At 39.7% G+C, this 22962-nt stretch overlaps 1 protein-coding gene across 2 annotated transcripts in view; it reads left to right on the top strand.

Annotated features, from left to right (window-relative positions):
* The first annotated feature begins 1094 nt into the window (after positions 1-1094).
* The window catches only part of IRAK4 (interleukin 1 receptor associated kinase 4), a 40237-nt gene continuing 18369 nt past the window's right edge, over positions 1095-22962 (top strand). For both annotated transcript variants that reach the window (XM_054719145.1, XM_008140573.3), the window contains exons 1-9: positions 1095-1156; positions 9302-9471; positions 12286-12431; positions 13209-13385; positions 14292-14452; positions 15365-15429; positions 20362-20476; positions 20820-20929; positions 22596-22779. In XM_054719145.1, coding sequence (XP_054575120.1) covers positions 9311-9471; positions 12286-12431; positions 13209-13385; positions 14292-14452; positions 15365-15429; positions 20362-20476; positions 20820-20929; positions 22596-22779 — 1119 coding nt within the window. In that variant the 5' untranslated portion in view covers positions 1095-1156; positions 9302-9310. The remainder of the gene's footprint in view (positions 1157-9301; positions 9472-12285; positions 12432-13208; positions 13386-14291; positions 14453-15364; positions 15430-20361; positions 20477-20819; positions 20930-22595; positions 22780-22962) is intronic.

Here is a 22962-nt window from a genome sequence, read left to right as displayed (position 1 = left end):
CCTACGGACTCAAGGGTCCCGGGTTCGATTCCGGTCAAGGGCGTGTGCCTTGGCTGCGGGCACATCCCCAGTGGGGGGTGTGCAGGAGGCAGCTGATCGATGTTTCTAGCTGTCTATCCCTCTCTCTTCTCTCTGTAAAAAATCAATAAAATATATTTAAAAAAAAAAAAAAAAAAGAGCACAGTTGTAAGACTGGCCTTGAGAAGAATGAGACTACACTCTTTCCCCAGTAGAAGGAAGAAGGCGCTCTAAGCTAGAACAACTTGGGGAGAACGTTTCGAGGAGGGAATTACAACCAAGCAAAAGAGTGGGTCCACGTGGAGATGTGCATCAACGCGCAGTGTTCCCCAGCTGCAGGTGCGCTGATGTGATGAGCGTGCGGGGTGGAGAGGGAGAGGGCAGCTTGGCTGACACACACACAGCAGGGAAACTGCGGTTGAGGGCAGGTTCTGGCAAAGTGACAGAAATAGAGGAAGGGAGCGCCTTTCCCCTCGGGCTCTGACTTCACTAAACGCCAAAGCTCGGCGGAGCTCACTCCTACTTCCTACTGCTGTCACCAAGCCACGGAGCTCATGGCGGCGGCGTCGTGGCCTTCGGGCGCGTCCAAAAGTACCCCCGACACCGCCGCACCGCCACTGGCTTCTCCCTCTCCCACCCCCGCCTGCCCCAAGGCGAGATATTAGCCCAAGTCGCCTCCTCTTGGGGGTCAAGAGTAGGGGCCCCAATGCCTATCATGTCATCGCCCCCACACACTAGCCCGGGATCGCGCAAGGAGCTGGACCCCCGTCTACCTCACGTACAGGTGAAGGCATCCACCAGCACGACCCAGTGCGCGTGCCGGAAGACAAAATATTTAGCCTCCGACAGTGGCGTATTTAAAGGGGCAGGCTCCGACAGTGGCCTATTTAAAGGGGCAGGCCCCCACTTAAAGTAGCGCCTCACGCGAGACCTAGAATTTCTCACGTTGTGGAGCCGCCTGAAGGCTCCGATAGGCAGGGGAGGGCGGGACGGAATGGAGCCGGGGGCGGAGCCTAAAGGGTTGGGCCCGCCCCGCCCCGCCCCGCCCCTCCCCGCCCCTTCGCAGTGCACTGGCTCCTCCTCCGCCTGCTCAGCGGGGCAGGGTCGGTCCGGCTCGGTCCCCGCTGCGCTCGGACAGGTAAGGGATTCAGACTGCGTGCGCCTCCTTCCCCGCAGGTGGTCGGAGGTCCGCTCCTCGGCCGCCGACCCTCTGCCCACGGGTTGTGGAGGGACCGTTTCAAGTCGCCTGATCTTCCAAGTGAGAAAAGTTAGAGAGGAAGTAGGTTGCGTGGGCAGAGCTTGCTCCACAGTGAACACTTGGGTGGGTGCCTAGGCATCAGAAAGTGAGGCGCACCCGAGGAGGAGCCCCGGGCGTAGAAGGGCCTCGCCCAGCGGTCCAGGGCCTGAGCTGGACCTCGCTCCCAGCTCCCCGCTCCCAGGGGATGTGTTCCGAGAACCCGGCTAAGAAATCTCTGTCCCTGAGAACCAGGAAGTGAGGACAGCACCCGGCAGAGATGCTCGGGACGTGGAAAGCATTGCTTCTCCACGAGATTCCAGTTTGCTCGTTTCTCCTGCTTCCAAGCTCCCAGGAAATTAGAAAGTCGAGAGGGGTTGTGAGGATCAGGTAAGTGCAATGTCAGACAGGCAAAGTGTACCTGACAGGCCGGCCGCTTGGCTTGATAAAACAAGGCTGACAGCATCGGAAAAGCTTAGCTATATTCTCAGACCTCTCATTCCTGCTCTCTTGGTAGACCCTCACCACCATGCTGAAAACTGAGCTTAAATACAGCTCTGTACATTTATTTTTTTAATGTGATATAAGAATAACTTCTGCCATGAAATAATTATCACTGCATTTTTTTGATCACCTGTTATTGACAGGACTAGGTCCTTCACATTTGCTGATTTTAAAGCTAATAGCAACTCTTAGGTATTACCATCGCTGATTTTCAGATGAAGAAACCAGTGTATTGAGTTATTGCCCTGGTCACAGCTGGTTTGTGGAAGAGCTATATTGGAACCCAGGCCCCTGCCACCTCAAAATCCATCTTCCCTCCACCTCTCAACACTCTCTTCCTCTGATCAGAGTGCTAATGAAGCACAGTCTGACTTAATTCATTTGACAAGAATTTTTTTAATCCTTTTTTGGGCACAGTTCATTGTCTGTTTCAGAAGGTGCATATGAGTGGTAAGGTGTTGGGTTCCACAAGCTGACACTGGTTTTAGTATATTTCTCAATTATCAATTTACCTTGTATTCTTGTCTTGTTTGAAAATATGAATGATGTTTCTTTACCATGAAAATCAATGGTATGAGAAAATAGTCATAGAGATATTTATTTATTTATTTATTTATTTGTAAGCACTATATCCCATTGCACTTCCATTAATCTTAAGTACACAAAAGTAAAATAATCTTGAACACTGAAATAGGTGATACTTTAAAAAAATCTTTTTTGCACAGATCACTTATTTTCATTATTGGTGATGCAGTAAAGCAAATGAAAGAACCACCAGAAAGTTCATTTTCAAGAGATAACCACAGTTAACATTTTTGTGCATATTCTTCCAAATATGTGTTAGGGGTGATATATGAATGTATATTTAAAGAAAAATGTTAAATTTTGAGATTTAAAACTTTAAGACATATATGTGTGGAGGACTTGTTAGAAAGCCTTCCTTTTTCTGGCATCCCTATACCATCACCTCTGCTAGAAATCTGAGTGCTGGAGACCTACCCAGTTATAGCTACCCAGTTATTTTCAACTCCCTGTGTTTTAGCTCTAGCTTTTAGGATGACTAAGCAGGTCTACTTTTATGAGCTTTGTCAATCACACAGCAGATCTGAATAAATAAGAAAAAATAATATATAGAGAGCAACTGCAAAATCTATAGGCTTTTAAGATTTCTTAATGTAAAAAAAAAAAACAGTCTTTCTCTCATTTAACACAAATATTGTGAGTAGCTGCTAAAGTTGAATTTTGTTGGCTCTCTGTCCAGAGAGCAGATTGTATAGGAGATAAGGTAGACATATCTATAATAATAAAAGCATAATATGCTAATTAGACCGGACAGCCAAACGACCTTCTGGAAGTCCTTCCAGACGAAGCCGCATTGGTGGGGCTGAGGCAGAGGTGGTTAGGGCTGATCAGGCAGGCAGGCGAGCAGTTAGGGGCGCTCAGGCAGGCAGGCAAGTGGTTGGGGGTGATCAGGCAGGCAGGCAGAGTGGTTAGAGGCAATCAGGCAGGCAGAGGAGTTAGGGGTGATCAGGCAGGCAGGCGAGTGGTTAGGGGCGATCAGGCAGGTAGGCAGGCCAGCAGTTAGGACCCAGCAGTCCCAGATTGCAGGGATAGGGCCTAAACTGGCAGTCGGACATCCCCAAAAAGGTCCCAGATTGTGAGAGGGTGCAGGCTGGTCTGAGGGACACCCCCCTCCCCCACCCCATGCATGAATTTCGTGCACTGGGCCTCTAGTAAACAATAACTTATGATAACTGTTTTAATAGAAAAACAACTGGGTGACAATTTGAAGCAAAAGACATTAGGGAAAGTCATAGTTCCTTTTGTGTTGGACTTGAAGGGATAGTAGACACTTACCAGGTGGCCCTCAAGGTGCTTGGGCAATTCCTTTACTTAGCCCTAGATGACCTTACCTCCCGCTTCACAGAAAAAATAACATTGTGTGGGAATTCTTTCCCTTCAAATATATCTGTACTCGAGCCTCTGCTTCCCTCTTGCTGGATTCAGAAGAGGTTTCCTTCTGTTCAAAGCTGACCTCTTAACCTATACTCTATTCACTACCCCCTTTGTATCATCAGCCAAGCTTTAAGTCTTGAAACAGATATTAAACCAGCAGTTCTCAGGTTATGGTTGGGGTGTCCCAGGCTCTTTCAGGAGGATCATTAGATCAAAGTCACATTCAGAATAAAAGATTCATTCAGAGTGCAATGGATTTTTGTGTGTGATATATAGATTATATATATTGTTGACACTATTACACATTTCCACCACCACCACCCAACCCACCTCCACCTAGTCCCTCCACCCAACCCCCACCCCGGGCCTTCACCACACTATTTTCTGTGTCCACATGGGCTATACATATATGTTCTCTGGCTAATCTCTTCACCTTCTTTCATCCAGTTCCTCCCACCCTCCTCCCCTCTGCCATCTGTCAGTCTGTTCCATCTACCCATGCCTCTGTTTCTATTTTGTTCATTAGATTCCACATAGTAGTGAGATCATATGGTATTTGTCTTTCTCTGACTGTCTTATTTCATTTAACATACTAATCTAACAAAAAATAGGTATAATTGTGATACATTCCTACCAGACAGCTATTGTGTTGGTTGTTGTCATTTTTCTATCTGACAGTCTAAGGGTAAATCGGTCAGTGCCCCCAACTAGTCAGGTATTCCATGTTTTAAAAATTCTTTCGGCACACCAGTTGAAAATTGCTGTACTTGGTAATAGGAGCTACAGAGAAATTTTTCAGTCTAGCAAGGGATAAAACAATTATGAGGGATAAATGTTGTAATAGGTGTGTGCAGAGTGTGACAGGACCCAGAGAAGGAGTGTCAAGCTGAGCCAGTCTGAAGGAGCTATCTTAAGACAGATTTGGGTGAGGTGGGAGGATAGAAGAATGAGTGGAAAGGATTAAGGATAATTCTCCCCCATCCAAAAAAAAAAAAACAACCATCCAAGCATCAGTAATAGCACAGGAGGACATGGTTAGGCTCAGGCAAGGAGTTTGCTATGAGATTATCCTATGTAATCTCATAGGATACATACCATTAAATAATAAGAGGTGAGGTTAGAGAGGCAGGCAAGGCCAAATCATCATGTGCCTTACATACTATGACAGGAGTTTAAACTTTATACTAAAAGGTACAGGGGAGCCATTTGAGAGTTTTCAGGAAAAGTGTTATGTGATCTTACTTGGTTAAGTGGATTACTCTAAATGAAAAATTGAAGGGAGACCAGTCTGAAAACTTTGCAATAATCTAGGAGAAATGAAAACCTGGAAACAGTATACAATCAAGGAATGGAGAAGAAAAAGATTAAAAGATTTAGGAGACCAAATCAAAATAATTGAATGAAAGATGAGATATAAAAGAAAAAGAAGAGTGAGGGAAGCAAAGAAGCTGATTCCTGGCTTTTTTGGCTTGGCCAATTAGGTAGATGGAGGAAATAAGTTCTGGTCATATTAAATGTGAATACCTACCTCTGTCACCATCTAGGGGAGATGGCACTAAGTAGAGCTTAGGAGAGAGATTTAGGTAAAGAATGCTTACTATATGAGCATTCTCACATATTAGTATATGAATAGAAGGTTGAAGTAACAAGTATATATTAGTGAACAAAATGACCAAGGTCCCTGAATTCATGGAACTTATAGTCTAATGGTGGTGACAGCCAGTAAACAATTAAACAAATAAATATATGATTACAAATAAATTGTGCAGTGATGAAAGATAATTAGGTTGAGGGCAGACAGACCCTACTTAGATATTGTAGTCAAAGAAGGCAAAAGAGAAGACAATGCTAATATAGAGGCCTAGGATATAGGGAGGCTTTTTGCTTATAGATTCTGGATTTTGTACCATATGAATATATTCTTTTTTTTTTTAAATATATTTTATTGATTTTTCACAGAGAGGAAGGGGGAGGGATAGAGAGCTAGAAGCATCAATGAGAGAGAAACATGGACCAGCTGCCTCCTGCACACCCCCCACCGGGGATGTGCCCGCAACCAATGCACACGCCCCCGACCGGAACCAAACCCGGGACCCCCGAGTCCGCAGACCGACGCTCTATCCACCGAGCCAAACCGGTTTCGGCATGAATATATTCTTTACTCCAAATATTAATTGTATGGTATCTTAAAATTAAAAATATATAGGGGAGGAGAGTAATTGGCAGAAGAATATCTGAACCTATGTGTCTTGATTAAGTAGAAGGAAAGGTGGCCGCCTGCTGAGAATGAGGGCCATGAAGATAAAATAAAATCACATATAGAGAAGTAAAGGTATGAAATAGTTCGCTAAGGACAATGATTGAAGACAAGTAGAAGGATTAATGACTGTGTTGAAGGCCCAATGGAAAAGGGGTCCCCATAGATTTGTATTCACACCCATTTGTTGTCGCCTGGTTCTCTAGCTGTATTCAGCAGCACTGGTATACCAGTAAAAGTGTGAGATTCATCCCTAGCCACAGCTCTCCAAGGTGGAGTGACAGAAGAAAAAGGGGACAGAGGAAATGAAGGTTCTGCCTGGAGAGTAGTTAAGGTGGTAAGCCATAGGGCTTGGCTTAGTAGGGAATGAATTGTGATCAGGTAGAGCTGATGGACTCAAAAAAGGTGGAGGCGTCACAGGGAAGAGCATGTTATGTGAAATGTTGGTGGATAGACCATATCTTTTCATGCTACACAAGTTATTTCAGGATATTTATATTTATTCTACCAAAGAGTATTGCATAAATATTTAATAGAAATAAATACTGACTGGTAAACCTATTTTAAATCACTTGACTTTTAGATTCACTTGTTGATAGATATGTATTTGTTGTTCATAATTTTTATCTTTCTTCTTCTTTTTCCTCTTTTTAAAGAATACCTTTCAGCATTTCATATAATGCTGGTTTGGTGGTGATGAACTCCTTTAGCTTTTTCTTATCTGTGAAGCTCTTTATCTGCCCTTCAATTCTGAATGATAACTTTGCTGGGTAGAGTAGTCTTGGTTGTAGGTTCCTGCTATTCAATCACTTTGAATATTTCTTGCCACTCCCGTCTGGCCTGCATGGTTTCTGTTGAGAAATTAGCTGATAATCGTATGGGAGCTCCCTTGTAGGTAACTAACTGTTTTTCTCTTGCTGCTTGTAAGATTCTCTCTTTGTCTTTTGCTCTTGGCATTTTAATTATGATGTGTCTTGGTGTGGTCCTCTTTGGATTCCTTTTGTTTGGGGTTCTGTGTGCTTCCTGGACTTGTAAGTCTATTTCTTTCATCAGGTGGGGGAAGTTTTCGTTCATTATTTCTTCAAATAGGTTTTCAGCATCTTGCTCTCTCTCTTCTTCTGGTACCCCCATAATTCTGATGTTGGTTCGCTTGAAGTTGTCCCAGAGACTTCTTACACTATCTTCAACTTTCTGAATTCTCTTCTCTTCATGCTTCTCTGGAAGAGTGTCCTTGGCCTCTTTGTATTCCAAATCTTTGAGTTGATTCTTGCAATCCTCTAGTCTGCTTTTGGGTCTCTGTATAATATTTTTTATCTCAATCAGTGTATGTTTAATTTCTAGTTGGTCCTCATTGAATTTATCGGCCTTTTCCATGAAATTCTTGAAAAACCTTATAACCGTGGTTTTGAACTCTATGTCCAGCTGCTTGTTCTCCTCCATTTCTTTGGTTTGTGATCTGTTTCCTTGCCTTCTCATATTCTCTGCTTCCCTGAGTTGGTAGGGTAGTTTTGTGTACTAGGTGTCCTATTGGTTCAACGGGTCAGCCTCCCAGTTACTTGAGGTGGACACTCTTGGTGTACCCTTGTGTACTGTGTGTCCCCTAGCAGGAGCTACAGCAAGGGCTAGTTTTCTCCTCCTTTGCTTGGGCGGTTTTGGAGCAGTCTGACTGGAGCTGCAGTTGGTTAAGCTGCTCCAGAACAGGCCATTTATATGCAAAAGCCGCTGTGTGGAGCCTGGGCGGGTTTGTAGAATGTGCAGGGTGGGGCCTCAGGGTGGGGCCTCAGGGCTGGGCGGGGTCTCAGGGCGTCACTAGGCTGGGGCGTGGCCAACGGCAATGGCTGCCGTCAGCTGTCTCTGCCTTTCCACGTTTCCAAGTCCCTGCGCCCTGCGCTCCAGCACAGTAAACAATGATTGCTGGGCGCACCACTGCAAAAAAGTCACTCTCACTTTCCGACCCGATGGCCGAGAGTCCAGCTTCTCCCCGTAGGTGCCTGGGTCCCCCGAGTGTCCCCAGAAACTGGATTTCAGAGTGATCGGGAGCTTGTCTCCCTGCGGGTTGAAGAAAAGCCGCGTACCCAGCCGCCCGCCGCCGGCCCGATTCGAGTGCCTCCGTACCTCAGCTTTTCAGCGATTGTGCTTCTTTCTCTTCTTAGTTGTAAATCTTCCACTCAGCCAGCTTTCCCGTGGTTCTGGGTGGTAGACGTTTTTGTCTTTTAGTTGTATTTTTGAAATTGTTGTGTGAGGCAGCAGATTAGTTGTTTAACTATGCCGCCATCTTGGTTCCTCCTCTCGGTAAACCTATTTTAAATTGAAAAATAAATCTCTTTTATTAATAGCTTTCATTCCTGAATTTGTTCACAGTATTTTTTCTGAAAAAAGTAAACTTTTTGCTCCTTTGTGTAAATTTCACTCAGAAAAATGTCAGTATCAGGAAAAAAATTATAATTTCTTAATTGATATTATAGGTAGAGAAAAAAAGCAAGCCCAGAGGATAAACAAATAAACCACAATTTTAATTTATTAGGATATCAACTATAGTTGACCCTTGAACAATGTAGGGATTGGGGTGTTGACCCCCATGCAGTTGAAAATCCACATGTAATATTTTACTTCCTGCAAATTTAACTACTAATAACCTACTGTTGACTGGAAGCCTTAAAGTTAACATAAACAGTCGATTAACACATATTTTGTATGATACATTTTTGTGTTAGATACTGTATTCTTACAACAAAGTAAGCTAGAGAAAAGAAATTGTTACTAAGGCAATCATAAGGAAGAGAAAATACATTTATAGTATTTATGGAAAAATATCCATATACTGTATATAAAAGCCTAAGTTCAACCATTCCACCGGTAGCTATGATGTGCACTGACCATCAGGGAGAAGACGCTCAACACACAGGCATGGAAACATGGAACAGACTGATGAATCTCAGAGGGAAGGCAGGGGGGAGGGCGGGAAGAGATTAACCAAAGATCTTATGTGCAGACTAGAGGCCCGGTGCACGGATTCGTGCACCAGTGGGGTCCCTTGGCCTGGCCTGCACCCTCTCACAATCTGGGACCCCTCGGGGAATGTTGGACTTCTGGTTTTGGCCCAATCCCCGCAGGCCAGGCCGAGGGCCTCTAGTCTACATATAAGTGGACCTACACAGCTTAAACCCCTGTTGTTCAAGCATCACCTGTAGTTGACTTTGGACTGTTCCTTTGTTATAGTGTATGTAATCAGCTGCTAACAATTCATATGTTATAGCAGAGTGATATATAAGCTTATAGATATCATCACTAAAACTACTGTAAAATTTTAAAGAGAATTTTTGCTATTATAGGAATAGAAGATGAACAAACCAGTAACACCATCAACATATGTGCGCTGCCTCAATGTTGGACTAATTAGAAAGCTGTCAGATTTTATTGATCCTCAAGAAGGATGGAAGAAGTTAGCAGTAGCTATTAAAAAACCATCTGGTGATGATAGATACAATCAGTTTCACATAAGGTAACGTATAAAATTCTTTTCCTTTTAAAATTATTACATCACAATCTAGAATGACTAATAGGTATAGATGCTATCTAATATTGCAGTTCAGAAAATAAACCTCTCCCCAGTGGAGATAATGGTAAAAAGCACCCCCTCCTTGTTTTGCAATGTTTGCTTCATTCAGCTAGGCTAATATTGCGATCTTGCAAATAGGTTTTTGGATTAGAATCAAGATTCCCACTTTTATTTTGGTTATGTTTGGCAAGCCAAGGAGGACAGTCTGTTTCACACTGTCATTTCCAGTTTGAAGTAACGAAAATATTGTAAGAATTGCTAGCACAATTCCGGAACCTAAACTTCTATGTGTATAAATCTCTAATTCACTTTAGCAGTGTATTTTGGGAATTCAAATGGGCATTTCCTAGTTGCTCATAAATGTATACATCTATGAACAGAATTTTTATTTCTTAGCTAGGATTTCTCAATACTATCTTCAGATAATTTCTATTCTTCCTCTCTATTCACCTCTGCTTAATTTAGTATAGAGTATAAGTACAGATTTTATTGTGGTCAGTTATTTCAGCTCAAACCTATATCAAAATCTGTCTTTAGAAACAAGTGGAAAAGAAATGTTGCCCTGGCCAGTGTACTAACTGGTTAGAGCATCACCTGAGCACCAAAGGGTCACAGGTTCAATTTCAGTCAAGGGCATGTCCTGTTTTGCAGGTTTGATCCTCTCAGGCACATGGGGTGCATGGGAGACAACCAATCAAACTCTCTCCCTCTCTCCCTCTCTCCCTCTCTCCCTCTCTCCCTCTCTCCCTCTCTCCCTCTCTCCCTCTCTCTTTCCTTCCCTCCCTCCCTCCCGCCTCCTTTCCTTCCACGCTCCCTAAAAATCAATGGGAAAAACATCGTTGGATGAGGATTAACAAAAATAAGAGGAAAAGAAATGTATTTGTGATTTTCAGCATTAACCTAAAACTATGGCTCCCTGCCAGGAAATGTTTCTTCATATGAAGGATGAACATCTTAAATTACTTAGAAAAAGCTTCAGTTTAGAGCTTGCCAGCCTATTTTTTAAGATAGTTTATTGATATTACTATTAAAAACTTTGGAAGATGAGACAGTGGTGATGGGGAGAAAAAGCCCTTCTTTGCAGAATAATGGCAGCAAATAATTATTGAAAGAATGATAGAATTAGAAAGTTACCAGTTTACAACTCCCAATGAGTAATTAATTCATACAAAGCTTCTCAGTGAGTGATAAAAAAAAACACTAAGTGAAAGGTTATTGATGAGCAAGGCTGCATGAGATTTGAAATTATTATCCACAGCTTACTTAAGAATTATGAAGGGAAAATAGAGAAATTTCTCTATAAAAAGAGAAAAAATCTGAAGCATGCCTTCTTAACCAAGTAATCAAACTTTGTGTCACCAGTAATGGTACAAACTGCCATTATGTGCCTCCAGATGTGATACACGAGAGAGAGAGAGAGAGAGAGAGAGAGAGAGAGAGAGAGAGAGAGAGAGAGAGAACGAGAACATGTCAAGAGCACAACATGGCAAAATGTTATCAATTGGTCAATTGGTGAAACTACATGAAGGGTAAACGGTTGTTCAGGGTATTACTTTATTTGGAATTTTTCAAAATAAAAAATTTGGGAGAAAACTTAAGTTTTTAAACGTTACTTTTCAAAACTAGTTTTTAAATAAGTGGGAATGAAAAACTGATGTTTTTAAAATTTAATTGAAATATAGTAAAGATCAAAGGAATACTTCTCCAAGTTTATATATATTCTATTTCTTTAAGCAGGTTTGTTAAAAATCATCTGACTAGCAGAGTTAATATATAATATATATATACACTGAGTGGCCAGATTATTATGCGTTCAGAGATCATAATAATCTGGCCACTCAGTGTATATTATATCATTAATTCTGCTAGGGAAGTAATAGAGCTTTGTAGGTTGAAAGCACACTCCTACGTCAAGTGAAATCGGAATTTGGATCTTAACCCTTTGCACTCGCTTGCTTTTTTTCTCGATTCCTTTATTCTACTCGGGATTTAATTTTTTAAATACCCCAGATTTTACAAAGCGTGGCAGTAGAATAAAAAACTGGAGTTTCTTTTCATACAAACTTATTTATTTGGATTTTTTTATATTTCAAATTATTGATACATTCAAAGAGTAATTTTAATCTCGACATCCGAGTGCAAAAGGTTAATTTAGATACAGCTTATTGGCTGTGTGGCTATGAGCCGCTTACTTTACCTCTCCATGCCTGCCTGGCTTTCTCATTCGTAAATTAGTATGATAGTCATAGTGTCTTTCAGAATACAATGGTTCATATGTGTATGTCCTGTAGTCCACTGAGCAAATACTCAGTAAGTGCTCAGTATGTGTTAACATATTATCATCACTTTCACCATCTTTTTTCCTCTGCTTATCTTTCGTATTTTCTGTAATTCTTGCTGTGTGTTTTTTTCTTAATATATTGCTATTGATTTCAGAGAGGAAGGGAGAGGGAGAGAGAGATAGAAACATCAATGAGAGAGAATCACCAATCAGCTGCCTCCTGCCCGCCCCTTACTGGGGATCTAGCCCGCAACCCAGGCATGTGCCCTTGACTGGAATAGAACCCAGGACCCTTCAGTCCACAGGCTGACGCTCTATCCACTGAGCCAAACCAGCTAGGGCCTCGCTGGTTTTTTTATTGTCCCTTTTCTTTAACATTATAGGAGGTGCCGTCAGAGAAAGGAACAGGGGGGTTAATTCCTATTTTCATGTTAACTCCATTTGCATACTAATTTTGTTTCTTTGTTGCTTTTAAGGAGATTTGAAGCATTACTTCAAACTGGAAAAAGTCCCACCAGTGAATTACTGTTTGACTGGGGCACCACAAATTGCACAGTTGGTGATCTTGTGGATCTTTTGATCCAAAATGAGTTTTTTGCCCCTGCGAGTCTTTTGCTACCAGGTAAACTGCGTGTGACTAGGGCATCAGCAATGAGGGTGGAAAGACAAGCAGCAAAAACAGGACCATTTCTTCTTACTCTTACTTTTTCTCATAGCAGATGAACCTGACATTTGAGACTCCTTTTCATTCTTTCAACTGTCCCCAACTCTTAACAAGCACCCCAGACATAGGGCACTGCAGACTTGCTTGCTGTTAAAGAGATGGAGGCTTCGTGATTGAGTCTGACCCCACCATTAAAGGTAGTTTGGTGCCAGTAGGAAGTTTAGAAGGATGGAAATTAGATATTATTTGGGGGATTTTTTTTTTTTTTTGGCTCTTATTTTTTTTCACCCTCCACTTCCACCCCAATGGGATTCTGTAGTCATGATTTCCTTACACTGTATTCTGGTGGGTTAGTGTCTTGTTGCCTTCTTCATGACTTGACCTTTTCCCTTTGATGTCATTAACACCAGTTGTTCTCGGTGTACACAAGAACCATCTGGGGTTTTTGTAAATGGGTAGCTTTCTGGGCTCTGTTATAGACATCATTATTGCAATTCTGGAATTGGGTTCAGGTACTTCAGTGCTTCTTATGCAGGTGGTTCATAGACCATTTTTTGAAAACACTGTCTTACCTATCTTTACCAAAACAAAATTCTTACTAGGTAGCTTCTTGTGTGTGCTGTGAGAATATGGGGCTAATGTTGAAACTGCAATGATTTAAATGAACCAAGTTCCTAGATTAACTTTTTCACTATTTCTACGGAGGGATGACTTGTATCTTACTTCATTTGGCAGATGCTGTTCCCAAAACTGTTAAAACACTGCCTTGTAAAGAAGCTGTAACAGTCGAGCAGAATCAGATGCCTCTCTATAATAAAGACAGGTCATTTGTGATACCTGTGCGGAATCCTGAGCAAAATTATATGCCACCTGACTCCTCAAGTACAGAAAGTTTAGAAGTTAGTGATACGCGTAAGTAACATTTGCAGTGCATTCCATTGACTAGGGCAACGATCTTTAACCAATGTGCCGAAAGAATTTTTAAAACATGCAATACTTGACTATTTAGTCAGAGGCATTGACCTCTTTTCCCTTACATTGTCAAATTTAAAAAATGATAACAGCCAATACAACAATAACCTTATGGTGTGAATTGTGAATAAATCAAATATACCTATTTTGCCTGGCCAGTGTTGCTCGCTCAGTGGTTGGGTGTCGAACCATGACACACGAGGTCACCAGTTCTATTCCTGGTCAGGGCACATGCCTGGAGTTGCGGGCTCAATCCCCAGTAGGGGGCATGCAGGAGGCAATTGATTGACGTTCCTCTCTCGTCCATGTTTCTATCTCTATCCCTCTCTGTCTCTCTCTAAAAAAAATAAATATAAAACATTAAAAAATTATACCTATTTTTTTTTTTTTTGTCAGAATGGCAATTTTTTTTTTTGTATTTTGAAGAATTTTACTAATTAGCTTATGTGTGCCATGAGGTGAACAAGGTTCAAAACAAGGCTGTACTGGTGGTTTGTCATTAAGACCATTACTGCTAAAAACAAATTCCTCCTTTTGTTTGTGCACACTGGCAATAGCTCTTTTGTAGTTTTTCCCCCTCCTGACTTATTAAGCACCATCTTCATTGTATGAGTCATGTTATCAGTGAGTAGAGGCCATATGTAAATATTTACATAACTTGAAAGGATTATTTTATGAAGAAAACAAGTGACTAAAATTTTTATTTAAAAATCGTTTTGCTCTCTCTCATTGTGCCTAATCCAAAGTAATAAATATTTAAATATAAAATATTTAAATTGATAAAATACTGGAATTACTAAAACCACTTTTTTATTGAAGCACTTTTTCCCTTTATTGACATTATAGGTTTTCACAGTTTTTCATTTTACGAATTGAAGGATGTCACAAATAACTTTGATGAAAGACCCATTTCTGTCGGTGGCAACAAAATGGGAGAGGGCGGATTTGGAGTTGTTTATAAAGGCTATGTGGACAACAGAACGGTGGCTGTGAAGAGGCTTGCAGCAGTAAGTTTTGTTTCCAGGGATAAAAAGATTTAAAGGAAGAGTTACTTCCTACTGTGCTCTAGAATAAGTTTTAAATTAATCTTTAGGAAATATGTTATTTCAGTGCACATTTTCTTTAAATAAACATCATTCTAAGCTGGTAGTTCTTAAGATTTAAAAATCTGTTGAAAGCTGTGGGTCCTATCTCTACCCAAAATGTAGTTATGTACACATATATAGCATTATTCATACAATTATGGGAGATTCACAAAATAAAGTTGAGAACCCCTGATTTACACAGTGCTTCATGCATAATAAAGATTAAAATGATAAGATACTAAGAACATTTTATAAAAATAACTTTCTTGTATTTTCTCATTTAAAAATAAAGTTTATAAAATATACATTAAAAATGAAAAATTTCTTTTCTATATCCTTTGTTCCCATTTCTGTTAGGGTATGCATCTTTTACTTATTGATTTGTTATATTCTAGATTTGTTGTTATATTTTTTTAAATATCAATATAGTACATATTTATATGACAAAGAGAGTTACCCTGTTATATATGCTAAAAATACTTTTGCAGGCTTTATTTTTCTTTTTGCCTTTAAATTAACGTGTTTTCTGCTCCACAGAATTTTTTTCAAAATGTTTATGCAGTAAAGTCTCATTATTTTTTTCACTCCCACAGTAACTCAGTGAGGTTTATATGTTTACATGGTTTATAAGATTCTTTTCCTTCCACTAACCAGCCATGGGACCTTGAGCAAATCACTAATATTTCTAGTTCTCAGTTGTTCTATAAAATGGGGAGAATAATGCCTTGCTATTTTAAGGAAATCAATATCAGCCAATTGATCTCTTTAGCCATGTTCTAGCATTAGGAGCCTTAGGGTTATTGTATTGTGTTATATTGTATATTATTTTTTCAGGTGGTTGACATTAGTAATGAAGAATTGAAACAACAGTTTGATCAAGAAATAAAAGTAATGGCAAAGTAAGTTTATTTGGCGGTGTGATGCAGTGGAAAAGAGCATGGCAAGGAATGAGGCATCTGGTTTCTTACCCAAAGGGTACTGTGAACTAGTGATATTTTCACATATATACAAATGAAATAAAGGGTTTAGATTAGAGCAATTTAAAAAATTTTGACTAAAATTCCATAACTAAATATACCCATATGCCTGTAGATTAAACAGCAGTCATTATTTTAAATCATAGCAAAGTTATATAGAATTTCAACTTTTTTCCATTATCATGTTTTCTGCTCCCAGGATTTATGAAAGACAAATTGTAGGTATAAAAAAAATTATAGTATAATGGGCTCTTAGATATAAGTTAACACCCATAACTTATGGTATGGGAAGTGTTATATGCCAGAGTGCTTAGAAGGCCTTGACCCAGTATGCTTGAAAATTGTTGGGCATCATCAGGAAAAGTAACAGAAACAAATTAGGAAATTTATTCTAATAATTGTAATAATAGATACTTGAGTTTACATAGTGTACCAGACACTATACAGTATGTTTTATGTGCATTGTCTCATTTAATCCTAACAATAATTGTTATAACCTCCCAACATTTTTTCCCCACTGAGATTTATAAAGGTCACATAGCCAGTAAATATTAGAGCTGGGTTTCAAATACAGATCTGTCTGATTCCAGAGCTTGAGCTTTTGATATGAATTTTACTAGACCCATTGCTATAAATCACCAATTCTGGTTGCTTAACCTCAAGAAAGAAATAATAGACGAATTAATTTATTTACAGTAAATATTATGCATAGTGATAAGAAAAATTAAAACACTTTTACAATTTTTTCTCCTCATTTCTACCCCCACTCGCCAATTCTAAAGTAACTTATTTAAAGTAAGTAATCTGGGAAATATAGGAAAATATTTTTAAAATAATAAAAATCATCTCTTAATTATATCACTCAGAGATAACCACTGCTAATATTTGGTGTACTTTCTTCATGATATCTGCATAGCAATTCCCCAAGTCATTTAAAATAATTTTAAAACATTTTAAATTATTGTATAAAATTTTGTCATATATGAGGATTATGTTTTGTTTAATCATTACCCTAGTAGGTTTGTTTCTGGTTTTCAGTATTACGAATTAAAGCTCCTTTAAATCTCTTTGTACATAATTTTTTTTTAATTTAATAAATCTTTATTGTTCAGATTATTACAATAGTTTCTCCTTTTTCCCCCCATAGCTCCCCTCCACCCAGTTCCCACCCCACCCTCTGCCCTTACCTCCCCCCAGCTGTCCTCATCCATAGGTGTACTATTTTTGTCCAGTCTCTTCCTGAACCCCCCATACCCCTTTCCCCCTGAGAATTATCAGTCCACTCCCTTTCTATGCCCCTGATTCTATTATATTCACCAGTTTATTCTGTTGCTCAGATTTTTAATTCACTTGATTTTTGGGTTCACTTGTTGATAGATATGTATTTTTTGTTCATAATTTTTATCTTTACTTTTTTCTTCTTCCTCTTCTTAAAGAATACCATTCAGCATTTCATATAATACTGGTTTGGTGGTGATGAACTCCTTCAGCTTTTTCTTATCTGTGAAGCTCTTTATCTGACCTTCCATTCTGAATGATAACTTTGCTGGGTAGAGTAATCTTGGTTGTAGGTTCTTGCTATTCAATCACTTGGAATATTTCTTGCCACTCCCGTCTGGCCTGCATAGTTTCTGTTGAGAAACCAGCTGACAATCGTATAGGTGCTCCCTTGTAGGTAATTAACTGTTTTTTTCTTGCTGCTTTTAATATTCTCTCTTGGTCTTTTGCTCTTGGCATTTTAATTATAATGTGTCTTGGTGTGGTCCTCTTTGGATTCCTTTTGTTTGGGGTTCTCTGCGCTTCCTGGACTTGTAAGTATTTTTTTCACCAGGTAGGGGAAATTTTCTGTCATTATTTCTTCAAATAGGTTTTCAGTATCTTGCTCTCGCTCTTCTTCTGGCACCCCCATAATTCTGATGTTGGTATGCTTGAAGTTGTCCCAGAGGCTTCTTACACTATCTTCAACTTTTTGGATTCTTTTTTCTTTTTGCTTTTCTGTTGAGTGTTTTTTGCTTCTTTGTATTTCAAATCTTTGATTAATCCTTGCATTCCTCTAGTCTGCTGTTGGGTCTCTATATAATATTTTTTATTTCAGTCAGTGTATGTTTAATTTCTAGTTGGTCCTTTTTCATATCCTCGAGGGTCTGGCTAAATTTATCGGCCTTCTCTAGGAAATTCTTGAAAAACCTTATAACTGTGGTTTTGAACTCTATATCCAGTCGTATATTTTCCTCCATTTCTTTTGTTTGTGGTCTGTTACTTTGTCTCCACATTTTCACTGTTTCCCTGAGTTGGTAGGGTAGCTTTGTGTGCTAGGTTTCCTATATAGCCCAGTGGGTCAGCTTCCCCAGTCACCTGAGGTGGACACTCTTGGTGCACCCCTTTGTGGTCTGTGTGTACAGCCTTGTTGTAGTTACGTCTTGATTGTTGTTGGTATCACTGGGAGGAATTGACCTCCAGGCCAGTTGGCTATGTGTATCAGCTGTGTCTACGCCGGGAGACCTGTGCTGGAGACAGCCTTATAGGACCAGACTTGCAAAATTGCAAAAGCCTCTGTGCTCAGCTTGGATGGGGCAGAGTCTCAGGGCTGAGCAGACAGTCTTGGCTTCCCATCAGCCCTGCCCTTGTGTGCGCTCCTCCAGACCTCTGCCTTCCGTGGCTCCCCTGAATTTCCACCTGACAGTCCAGATTCTCCCAGACTCGCCTGGAACTGGGGTTCAGTGCATTCGGAACTGGGGTTCAGTGCAGTCAGGAGCTTCCGACTCCCTTCCACTAGGGAGAGCTTGCGGCAACCTCAGCAGTCAGTCTTCTCTGCATGCACTCGCATGCGCACCTCTAGACCCCTGCCCGCTGCGGCTTCCCCGAGTCTCCGAGTCTCCGTGTGCCTTTCTCTCTACCTGACAGTCCAGACTCTCCCCGTATGGGCCTGGGTCCACGGCGTTTCGCCCAGAACTGGTGTTCAGTGCAGTCGGAACTGGGGTTCAGTGCAGTCGGGGGCTTCCTTCCCCCTCCCGCCAGAGAACGCCAGCCAGGCACTCAGCTGCCCTTCCTCCTTGCGCATGTCTCCGTATCTCAGTCCTTTGCAGCTCCTCTGATTCTCCGTGTGCTTTCCTCTTTCCTTCGAGTTGTAGAATTTCCACTCAGCCAGCTTTCCTGTGGTTCTGGATGATGTCCATTCTGTCTTTTAGTTGTAGTTTGAAATTGTTGTGTGAGGCAGCAGTTTAGGTATTTACCTATGCCGCCATCTTGGTTTCTGTGCACATAAATCTTTAAATGCAACTCTGCTTATTTCATCAGGATAGAGTCCTAGAAGAATTATAGTTCAGAATTCATGAACTTTTTAAAGACTTTCCAAGTATATGTCCAAATGGCCTTATATATGTTATGATAATTAATACTCATCAGCAATGTATTACAATTTCAAACTTCACTGCTACCTCACCACCATTGAATATTATTACTGTTATTTAATAAGTACCAATCTCTGGACCTTACTAACAGAATAACCTTAACCACATTTCTTAACTCTCTATCCATTAGTGTTCTCATCTATAAAGTGGAATAATAATAGTTCTTTCTTCATTATGTTATTGTGAGGAATAAATAAACAAAGCAGGTAAATTATTTACTATAGTGCCTTATATACAGTATAAACTCAGCAAATGTTATCTACTCATTTCTAAAATGTGCTAATTTGCTGGAAAATGGAGAATTTGTCATTTTAATTTGCTCTTTATAAAATATTTTTGAGGATAGACTGATTTAAAATCAAACTCTGATTTGAAATAACAAAATGCTAGAATTATAGATCAATTTGAATGAACAAATGAGTAAGCAAAGGATGGAATATTTATCATGCTCGAGGTACCTGTCAAGGCTCTCATATATTTGCTCATTTAATTCTCACAGCATCCATGTTACATAGGTATTATTATCCACTTTTAGCAGGCAAATTTGCTGAGGCTTGGTAAGGTGTTAATTTGCTATAGTTCACATATCCAGGAGGTGGCAGAGCTGGACTTCAGACTTAGCACTGAACACCGAATCCAGTTTTCTTTCCGCTGTATCGCATATGTAGGCAGTTTTGTTATACTTGAGCTCTCTTTAGTTTTTTTACTCTTACATATATAAAGAAATTCAAGTTAGGTTATAAATAATCAGATATGATGAAATATCAGAAATGTGTAGATTAGATGTGATTAAAGATCAGATGTCTGTAAATCAGTAGCGCTTTGGATGTGTTAGAGCTGTGGTCGGCAAACTGTGGCTCGCGAGCCACATGCGGCTCTTTGGCCCCTTGAGTGTGGCTCTTCAACAAAATACCACGGCCTGGGCGAGTCTATTTTGAAGAAGTGGCGTTAGAAGAAGTTTAAGTTTAATAAATTTGGCACTCAAAAGAAATTTCAATCGTACTGTTGATATTTGGCTCTGTTGACTAATGAGTTTGCCGACCACGGTGTTAGAGCATTCTTGAAAGGGTTTCATACAGGTTTCAATGGATTTCTTGAAACTTTATTTGTGCTATAATTGAAAATTGTGCTAAACAAAAGTAAACATCAGCCTAGTCCTTAACCAAACTATCACAAGTTCCAGTGGTCTGAATTATTGAACTTTTACTATAAAATAGAAAGAGGTTTTGCTTCTAAGTTGATCAATATTGACTAAAAGGGGAAGTGTTTGCAGAAGATTATCAAGTTATAAGAAAGATATATAAGCATCTATCATATTATGATATTAAGCATATTATTTTCTTGATCTTTTTTCTATTAAAGCTCTAAACTGAATAACTTCCAACCTATAGCTGAGTATATGTGTGTATCATAATAATTTTGAGTGAAAAATTATTTGTCACAGGTGCCAACATGAAAATTTAGTAGAACTACTTGGTTTCTCAAGTGATGGAGATGACCTCTGCTTAGTATATGTTTACATGCCTAACGGTTCATTGCTGGACAGACTGTCTTGCTTGGTAAGATATTTGTTCATCAGATTTTTGGCTTTCTGTTTCTCTGTTGGATATTAATATTCATCTTGTTACAGGATCATTTAAACTGCATCAATCTTAATATTTTTCCTGCTCTGTGAAAATTATACATTTGTCATGCAAAAAACTGGGGTTGCCATTCTATTAGGTGATCATCTAAAATGTAAAATATTAGTCAAGACTAGACTTTGAAGATGCTCTTATATATTTTTATTGTCAAATGAGAAATGCTAACCCCTGTTTAAAAGTTGCTTAGGAACATTTTCTGTTATCTGTTGGTATTTTTATCCTCCTAATTTTTAAATTGGTTTGTTTCTTACTTCAAAAGGATGATACTCCACCACTTTCTTGGCACATGAGATGCAGGATTTCTCAGGGTGCAGCTAATGGCATCAGTTTTTTACATGAAAACCATCAAATTCATAGAGATATTAAAAGGTAAATGCTCCTTTTGGAAAAACCATCTTTAAAGAATAATTTGCCCTCCCTCGTTCTATTCACTATGCACATGCATGTCTCAGTCTAGAGCACTCCCAGATTATAGATGTCCTTTTTCTTCCCAAGGTTCTGCCTTTCTTTAGACCCTGGCTATCTATCATTGACTTTATTACAAACCCTCCTGATCAGCCTTTAACCTGTCTGTACCAGTACTTACCTATTTACTACTGCATTGCCAGGTTATGACCCGAAAGATCAAGCCTGAATACCAGTTTATTGAAATTGGTCATAGGTTTTTATGTTTTTTATCACTATTACATGGTGCTCCATTTGACTGAAATGCCTTTCTTTCTCTCATTTAACCATCAACTTCTAATAAATATTCAGGACTAAGCACATTTTTCCTTGGAATTTTCTCCAGTTCTTTTATTCATATAGTTGTTCTCTCTGCATTTTGTACCTAATATCACCATTATGGTGTACTTATTGGATTTTTAAAAATTATGCATGGCCACAGACAGGTGACTCACTTGGTTGGAGCGTCCTCCCATACATCAAAATGTGGGTTTGATTCCCCATCAGAGCACATACCTCGGTTGTGGGTTCGATCCCCAGTTGGGTCATGTCAGGGAGGCAACCAATCAATGTTTCTCTCTCACATTGATGTTTCTCCCTTCCTCTCTCTAAAAATCAATAAAAATATATCATCAGGTGAGGATTAAAAAATATTTATGCATATACCTTTGTCACAGACAAGAATTGAAGATTTCCTCCATGTCCAGCACTGAGCTTAAATACTATAATACATAGGGAGTCCTCAGTAAGTTTTGTGGAATGAAAGTAAGTGTATGAGTGAATGCATATAATGAATGAAGGAAGATCTTTTAGCTTTATTCTTTCTTCTTTGAAAGATTTCAGATAGTACAAAAATTAAAAAAATTAAAAATTGAGATACTTGGGTTAGAAATTTGTTTTTAAATGAATTTAGAAATGTTACAAAAGGAGTTAAGAATGGTGCTTTGGCAGACCTTAAGGGAAGTGACCCTGTGATAAATTATTTGTAAAATAATGAAAATATCTCTCACTAATGTGAACAGCATTATTTTATTTTCTTAAGTTTTTTCTCAAACAAAAGGGAATATAAGACAATCATTTCTTTTTAGCTTTAATCTGAAATCTAGGTTTATTTATACAAACTTCAGGCTTTTATGATGTATATTATAACATGGTATACTCTGTAAATACATACATACATACATCGATTCCTACAGCTATTTAAGGAACCATTTGACTTGCCTGAAAAGGACCTGGAGAGTATTATGCTAAGTGAAGTAAACCAGTGAGAGAAAGACAAATATCATATGATCTCACTAATATGTGGAATCTAATGGACAAAGTAAACTGAGGAACAAAATGAAACAAGAAGCAGGGATACATGGAACAGACTGGCGGGTGCCAGAGGAGAAGGAAGCGGGGTGGGGTGACTGAATAAAGAAGGTGAATGGATTAGCTAAAAAACATATATGCATACCCCATGGTCACAGACAATAGTGTAGTAAAGGCCAAGGGAGGTGGATGTGGAGGTGACTAGAGGTGAGCAAAGGGAAAATATCTGCAATAGTCAACATTAAAAATTTTTTCTCTGCAAATTTTACATATTTTTCAGTGCAAATATCTTACTAGATGGAGACTTTACAGCCAAAATATCTGACTTTGGGCTTGCACGGGCTTCTGAGAAGTTTTCCCAGACAATCATGACTAGCAGAATTGTGGGAACAACAGCTTATATGGCACCTGAGGCTTTGCGAGGAGAAATAACACCCAAATCTGACATCTACAGCTTTGGTGTGGTAAGTTTCATATACCCTCCTATATAATAAAGATGTAATATGCAAATAGTCGTTAAGCCTTGAAGTAACACCAACTGCTTAACCACCGGAATCACGGATCAGCAGGAGGGTGGGGCAGCAAGCTACAAGCAGCAGCAGAGAGCTACAGGAGGGAGCAGGGCAGCAAGCTATGAGGGGAGGGAG

The sequence above is a fragment of the Eptesicus fuscus genome, chromosome 7 (genome assembly GCF_027574615.1).
Source record: "Eptesicus fuscus isolate TK198812 chromosome 7, DD_ASM_mEF_20220401, whole genome shotgun sequence".
Classification (NCBI taxonomy): domain Eukaryota; kingdom Metazoa; phylum Chordata; class Mammalia; order Chiroptera; family Vespertilionidae; genus Eptesicus; species Eptesicus fuscus.
The sequence above is the reverse complement of the archived record's forward strand: the minus strand, read 5'-3'. Positions and strand labels throughout refer to the sequence as shown.